The sequence below is a fragment of the Zeugodacus cucurbitae genome, chromosome 2 (assembly GCF_028554725.1).
Source record: "Zeugodacus cucurbitae isolate PBARC_wt_2022May chromosome 2, idZeuCucr1.2, whole genome shotgun sequence".
NCBI lineage: Eukaryota > Metazoa > Arthropoda > Insecta > Diptera > Tephritidae > Zeugodacus > Zeugodacus cucurbitae.
In genome coordinates this window covers 52,764,982-52,772,992 of record NC_071667.1, presented here as the reverse complement: position 1 = coordinate 52,772,992, position 8,011 = coordinate 52,764,982, and the positions used below count along the sequence as shown (strand labels likewise).

General features: G+C 38.8%; 1 protein-coding gene across 1 annotated transcript; it reads right to left on the bottom strand.

Moving 5' to 3' along the window:
* Window positions 1-2,311: 2,311 nt before the first annotated feature.
* LOC105213559 (probable ATP-dependent RNA helicase CG8611) lies at window positions 2,312-7,739 on the bottom strand. Its single transcript, XM_011186471.3, has 8 exons — window positions 7,581-7,739; window positions 6,702-7,518; window positions 5,687-6,644; window positions 5,541-5,625; window positions 5,285-5,475; window positions 5,075-5,226; window positions 4,559-4,748; window positions 2,312-4,468 (listed from the first exon to the last, which is right to left on the bottom strand). Exons 1-8 carry the CDS (start codon window positions 7,632-7,634, stop codon window positions 4,276-4,278), a joined length of 2,640 nt encoding a protein of 879 aa, XP_011184773.2. The 5' UTR covers window positions 7,635-7,739; the 3' UTR covers window positions 2,312-4,275.
* Between the last annotated feature and the right edge of the window lie 272 nt (window positions 7,740-8,011).

Below are 8,011 nucleotides of genomic sequence, written 5' to 3'. Positions count from 1 at the left end.
AAGACGCGAATGCGCTGACTGTTTGTTTGATGACAGCAGATATTTCGAAATAATCTAAAAGAGTAAAATCTGATGGCTTGATTCAAATGACAGCCCCATTGATTTGATTTTGATTTGAAGTTCGCAAAAAAATGTATTTATTTTGACAGCTGATTTGACAATTATCCAATTGCCATAAAAAAGACACCCTATATAGCATATAGTACATGTGGGTATGTAAAGACAGAGACACAAATGAAATGAAAAACTCTTGGCAAAATGAAAATACGTTATCTTTTACGATAGCTGCTTGATAAGTCATATTTATTAACACTAATTACTTAGTGTCAGGTCCGAACATAAGATGGATGCTTAAGAACATGCCAACCAATGTCCCGGGGCTTCTAGCGAATCTATATCACTATCTATATGTATGGCTTGACGTTGATGGAACACAAATCCTTTCCTATTGGCTAGAACTGATTGTTGTACTGTCAATTCACTGTGGTCCGAATTAATCCATGTAGATCCAGCTGATAGTAGATTCACTGTCAATCCGATCACACACATTGTAAAACCGACCGATCGTTTTTACTTGACGTTGTACTATAGTAAGTGAACCACTTTTCATCATGATGATTGGACTTGACGATTCCCATTATTTCATAGATATTTTCAACAATTGGCATTTCAGAAGGTGCTATATCTTTCATATCAAAATTATCGGAATGGTATAAATGGATCCAAACAAATGGATCGTGATTCGCTATTACAGTATCAAGTAAAAATTGGTAGATTAGGTTTAGAGGCAAGTTACTTTTTAATGTTCATGGAAATGAGATTGAACCCCTCCAAAACTCTTAATACCTGACCGTGCAACAATTTTTTAGTAAGTTTCGGTATTCGTTCTTTCCGATCAATTTTTTCTCAGACCTTTCTTATGATTTGCATTTTCAAAAGTGAGTGACTTCTCCAGCAGCTCTCGTATGTCTTTCATGTGGAATTATTTGCATTTTCACATTTATTACGCACTTCTTCACCAGCAGTCTTCCTTCTAATCTACCCGCTCTCGGTGTTTACTCTTCACTTTTTTATATTGCGTGGTGCTTTGTCGCTTCGTTAGCTAGTTTTTAAATTTTCAAATTGCCACCGCAGAATTGCGTGCACCCGCATATGCCAGTTGGCCAAAAGTACATACATATGCGTGTGTGTACACTTGTGGTTGTAAGCTCGCTTTGTGGAGCATCACCATTATTTACATTTCTTTTAGAATTTCGCATGCATCGCAATGCTAAAAACCTAAATAGCTGTCATATAAATATATAGAGAAATTGTTCAGAAAAATAGTAACAATTGTTTTTGTCAATAAAGGATACGCTGATTCTGTCGTCTAAAGGTTTAAGAAGTGCTATATCTACATTCTTTCATGTCTTGAGAAGTCTAAGAAGAAATCTAATCATTGCCAAAAACACAAAACGACTTTAATAGTAAAAAAAGTCCTACTAGTTTTAACGATTTAGACCAATTACTCGTGATAAATATGAACAAGTTCATCGTATTTTCACCCAATTTGATTTGGTTCATTTGTGCTTCCGTCAATCGAATTTCAAAGTTTTTCTATCTTAGTGGAGGCTTAAGAAACCAGTTAATGTTTATTTCTAGTCGATAGTCTACAAATTCGATACAAACGAGAAACGATTATTCATGGTGAGAAATCTGACTAATATGGCGAAAGTTACACGGTATTGGGTTTTTGCAATTCGAAGAGGCTCAGTCCGCTCCGGCCGAGAGGACCGACTTCGATATCTTCGAAGCAGGCTAGCAGGCAGGCTAGCAGGCAGGTAGGGTGAACTCCACTGTTCCTTACTCACTGGTGTATCCACTCGAATTCAACATTTTGGCTAAAAGTGTAATCATTCCAAAGAGGTTACGTGGCTTTTTAATACCAAATTTCTTGTCAGTAATATAAGCGGCCACACATGTTTCAAACTCCGCAATATATTTTAAATATTAAACTAAAACCTACAAACTCACCGGTTAAACTGTAAGTTTATCCTAGTTTCAGTGGCAATGTAATGCAGCTGACAGCTGCGGCTTTCAAATAGACATACGTATTAAGAAGAAAACTCTACCACTTACAACTACTTACACGCAGCAAATAAACCACACACACAAAACGTTGGAAAAGATGATGCTGAAGAAAGAAAATCACTTCGGCGCTGAGTGCTGTAGAACACTTTTTTATGAAGGACGTAACTTCGAGTGCACCTGTCGCGACTGTGAGACTTTCATTGTCCCATTACGGTCTTCTTAGAACAAACACACGCAAAACGTGGCTGAAATGAGTGTATTACATAGCTGCTTACTTACATAGCTTACAAGTGTGCTTGCGCTAGAAGCAACACTAAAGTCTCTTAATAAGTTTCTAAACAAGTTAAAAGTTTATGAACAACCATCACGGGCATTCATCTCAGCAAATGTGAGTGTAAGCTCTCCGCGTGCAGAACAGCAGCAACGACGGCAGGCAGCAAATGTTGCAGTCGCATTTTTTGTTTCAGTGCCTGGGTGTGTATGCTCTTTTGGCTTTGCATTGTTGCTTAAGCCGCACTCGTAAAACTGACGAGACCTTGAATAGCCGTCGCTGCCCTGAAATGATTCGAGGAAGCACTGTCAGTGATAAAGTTTATACGCTGTTATTATCTGTGTGCGTCGTGTTGCTCATCGCAATGTGACAATTAGCCACATGCTGTCTTTGCAATCCAATTACTCTTTTTGCTGCTGAGCAATCTACCCGCTGATTCAGTAGGTAATAATAGCATTTCTGTGGAATGGAATAAGACATACTTAAGAAGTGTGAATAGGAATATATTAGCAATTAGGAGTCGACAAAGCCCTGAACCTACTTCAAATTTTCAGAGTGCTCCCACATGTTTCCATGCTACTAATAGTGATACTGACGTTCCTGACCTTGCTAGCTCATTAGCCTTACAATTTCCCGCGATTCCACTGTAGCCAGGAACCCAGATTAATCTAATCGAAAAATATAAAGATGTCAATGATAGTGAAGATAAGCATTCCTTAACCAACCTTGAGCGCAAAGTCAAGCGAACTCGAGGCTAGCAAAGGTTGCTGCGCTTCGAAGCAATATATCCGCGACAGTAAACTCCCCCACCTACCTTTCCCACCAACTTCGGCCTATCCGTGAAGAAACTCATCGCGCCTCTCCTCCAGCGACTCCTTCCTACCCAAACGTCCCTTCAAGAAATAAGAGCAGAGAAGTTATTGCCAGGGCTATTCTCGGCAGCATAAGGTGACCCAATAAACTCGGGATGAAGTCGAAGTGCTCGAGGATTCTTGAGTGTCCAGTCACGAACTCATCTACAAACCCGGATTCCCTAAATCTGATAGCAGCTTTCGCGGCCATGCACCTTCCAGCTATGTCCATGGTGCTATATGCAGTAAGGCGTTAATTGCCAAGGTTGGTGCCGTCCGAAGCGCTTGGTCGTTGTAATATCAAATTTAACTTCTGTAAATACATCCGCTCCTGAACCGACAAGTGTAGAACCCCAAATAATAAACATCTCTCTGTTGTTATCTCTCTCTTCCTCGCGGAAAAATTTAGGCCGATGAAGATTTGGCAGTGAAAATTTTTTAATGATAAACCCGAACCAGCGTGTTGAGGTCAAAGCGTTTGAGTCTTGGGCCAGAGAAAAATTGTAGGAATAATAGTGCACACTAGAGAATTGGAATTTGTGATCAACAGAGAGTTGAGTTGATTCTCAATTCTCTCATTTATATTTTTTCCCGACCCCTTACAATTGTGACTATCGTTCAGATTAAAAAACAAACAAACATAAGGTTTCCGAAATTTTCGCTATTAGGGGAGATGAAGAATGATAACGGAAATCGCGTAATCGAGTATGAACCCTTTCACATAATTCCGGTCTCCCAGAACCGGCAGTTGTTATAACGGCTATCTAGCCTTGCTTGAACTGGCAAGTATGAATCAATTGTCATCGAAGTCAGCTAATGAAAAATCCATCCAGCTGTTTCGACGGGGTCGGAACAAAAGAGAAGGAAATGAGTGTTGAGAGTAATGCTGTTTGAATCGGTTGGTTATGAAAATGAAATGAAACATCCTTTCAGTTGTATAACAATTTTTATTGTACATTTTCACTTCTTTGGATACCAAAATTTTCGATTTGGTAACAGGCGTTGACAAATATTACACATATTAGCACTGATTTAAAAACATAAAAAAACTTTTAGAACACATAAGAATCCAAAACAGTGGTGTTAAGCCTTCTTCCGCTTCTTAAGCGACGGCAAACCACTATCAAATTCTGATGTGGTGAGTGCTCGCGAAGCTGGCATCATTTTCACTAGCTTATTGACTTGCTGCCGATTGGGGTTGCGTACTTCGTTGGTCACAGTGGTAGAGAACATACGCTTTTTGGCACGTTTTTCCTGTTTGATTTTTTCGGGATCCCTACAAATAAGAAAATAAATTTAAAAATGTGTTTCAAAAATTACTTCGCACTGTCGTACGAAACTGATATATTTACTAAATGATCTTTACCTCTCTGTGTACGTCAAGCGATTTGTAGGCGGTGGCGGTTTTGGTTCCGAATGCTTCTTGGTAAACGTTTTTGGTTGATCCTTCAGAGCAAAGCTCTTCGCAAAATGGCCCATGTGCGCGTTTTTGATATTAAATATCGGTTTAAGTTCCTTTGGGAAGGTGGAATAGAACTTCGTCCACGATACGAAAGCTGATGGAGAATAGTTTAAACATTTCAGGTGAAATTATTTACTGAAAACATGCTTTAACATGCATAAAACCCACCACACAACAAAATAAAAACACAAACAAATTAAGCAGCTTTTACATTCTCTCATCACGGGTTATTGGTTATTTAAGCGTTCGACACATTGAAAATTAGTGTTTTTAAAACAACAGTTTTTCTTTAAATTTCAAAATTCCAGCACATACTTTTTTAAATTTCATACCGTTATACATTTTCTTTCGTTTCACTTTATCAGCACAACACCATAAAACAACAACTAAATTGACAGCTTGATTCTATGGTTCTCTTACCTTTACACGCTTTATTATGCATTTCTTTGTCGTCCGCAATGAGTTCTTGACATTTATGTTGCAGATTTGACGCGGCTTCTTGTATTGTGTTCGCTTCATCGTCATTCTCATTGAGTGTTTTCAAATAATTATCCATATCAACTTGTGATATTCTGTGGAAATGCAAAATTATGTCAAAATATTATTTCATAAGCATATTTCGGAACAAACCTTATGCGCTGATCCTCCAGAAAGCGTACAAATTGTGATTCAGAAGGTGTGAGTAGCAAAAGCGCTTTACCGCTCTGACCGGCACGTGCTGTGCGTCCTACACGATGCACGAAATCGGAAATCTTTTGTGGTGGTGAATACTGTACAACCAGATCAACTGCCGGCACATCAATGCCACGGCCTGCCACATCCTGTACAATTAAACCAAGCCGTAATTTTTAAAATATATTGCTCTAAATATGCTTGTGTATCTTACCGTTGTGAGTAGCACACCAGATTTGCATTCGCGAAAACCATTGAACACACCTTGGCGTTCTGTTTGTGTCATTGAGCCGTGCAATCTAAAGATATATGCAAAATAAATAATTTGTCTAACATTTTAACATTCTCATATCTACGCACTTGAAAAACCGTAAGCCTTTAAGTAATGGCGTTTCATCGTCATCTTCACTTTCGTCCTTCTCCTTGATCACCTCCTCATCATCTTCATCGAGCACTTTTTGTGTCAACAATTCATTCAGTAAATCATGATGGAAGTTTACCATCTCCATTGTGCTCATAAAGACGATAGCTTTCAAGCGTTGTTTATCGCTGAACTCATGCGCTAAAATGCCGCACAATGTAACCAAGCGCAACTTTGGTGGCACAACTACAAAATGCAATTTCAAATTATCTGGTATTGTCATAATACCCTTTTCTTCTTCTTCCTCATCTACAACTTCCGCGGTTAATGCTTCAATGTCATTTTTAGTATAACCATTCGTTTTAGGTAGGCTCGATGGGTCTTCATCGCTATTGTCAACGAAAATTGGTTCTTTCAGTGTGAGTCCAGCAAGTCGTTGCACATTTGCGGTGAGCGTTGCCGATAATAACAAACGTTGTAAACGCTCTTCGTTTATCGTACCATCTTCTGCTGGTTTCGAGCGTTGTGCATCGATTGCTTCCACAATTTGTTTAACATCACGCTCATAACCCATTTCCAATAGACGATCTGCCTCGTCTAGCACTAAAAATTTCGTTTTGTGTACTTTGAATGTCTCTGTGTGTAACAAGTGATCGAGCACACGGCCAGGCGTGCCAACTAATATATTGATGCCTTTGCGTATACGCGCTTTCTCTGCCTTGCGACGTTCGCCACCCATCAGTACACCGGGTACGATCCAGGTAAATGGTTTAACCAATTTTTGAAAAAGTTCATAAGTTTGCACGGCCAATTCGCGTGTGGGCACAATGACTACAGCCAGCACACCGGAGTCACGTGTAATCTTTGGACGCACCGCTTGCAGCTTTTCGACCACAGGCAAAGCGTATGCCAATGTTTTACCGGAACCAGTCTGCGAACGTACCAGCAAGTCTTTGCCTGCAATATTAAATTATAATCATTATTTATTTTAGTTTAATCAATAAAATTGTTTACCTTCAAGCGCCAGTGGAATGGTTTTCTTCTGCACAGTCGTTAGTTCAACAATACTCAGCATGTCTGCTAAATTCTTCACAGCATGTGGATGAATATCGAGTGATTCGATTTTTGTACCATCGAAAAGACGTTCCGCTATTGGTTTGACAAAACGTTGACCCATAACAGGTGTATTAGGGCTATTGGCAAAGAGTCCGACTTTTTTAACAGTTTTATCTTCAGGGCGCACTACGCGGAATGCATTCGCTTTACGTGCTGCTACATTTACACCATTTTCTTCTGTGCTTGCACTACTTTCCTCGTTTTGTGGCGGTTTCTGCTTAAAATTATTGCGTTGGTTCGTTGATTTTTTGGCATTTTTATCAAATGGTTTCTTTGCAAAATTGTTTTTAGTCTGTTCACTTTTCTGTTTGGCCATGTTTCGCAAACGCTCAGCTTGACTAAGTTTTTGCTTTGGTTGAGGACGCGCAATTGGTGCGGTGTTCGTGGCAATATTAAGTATGAGTCCATTGTCTATGGAATTTGTTGATGACTTGTGGCTCTCAGTTGTTTTACTAGCTGGCTTAATTGCATTTGTTGATTCAGCAAGATTTGTATTTTTAGTAACATTTTTCTTTTCTAAGTTTTTAGTTTCGGAAAGTTGTACCAACGATTTTTGCGTAGGTTTGCTGCTTTCATCAGTGGTTGGTGTTTTTTTAACTGGCCGCTTGCGTGCTACAATTGCTTTTACTTTATGCTCCGCTCCACCAAATGAAAACGTGAAGCCACCATCACTGCGAGACGTTGCGCCGGCAGAACTCTTCTTTTTTACAGGAACCTGGTGTGTATAGGTTTATCATTAGTTATTAACATATTTAATATCGTTTTATGGTAACTTACAGATTTATTTCGAGCGTTTGGTGGTCCAGTTGCTATATTTAAAGAGATATCCATGCTAGCGTGGTAAATTACTTGCTTATTTGAAGACGGCCTGTTGCAAGCATGTGTTCACGTTGTTTTGTTTTGTTCGCAGTTTTCTCTAACCATTCACAATGATTTAAGAAATTTATCGATAACATTGTATGTTTTTCAATGGAAAATATTGTGAGCATATTAGTTCGGAAATTTTGATCTATAGAAATATTTTAAACTATTCAATAAGCAACTTATAAGAAATAAAGGAATATAAATGAACCACGTAATTTATAAAATAAAAAATTATTAAAAATGCAACCCTGCGAGAGTTATCACAATAGTTCCTTTTGACAAGCCCATTACATTTTTTGGCTTTCGCTTTGAAAATTAAATTTATAGAATTCACCTTGTGCGCG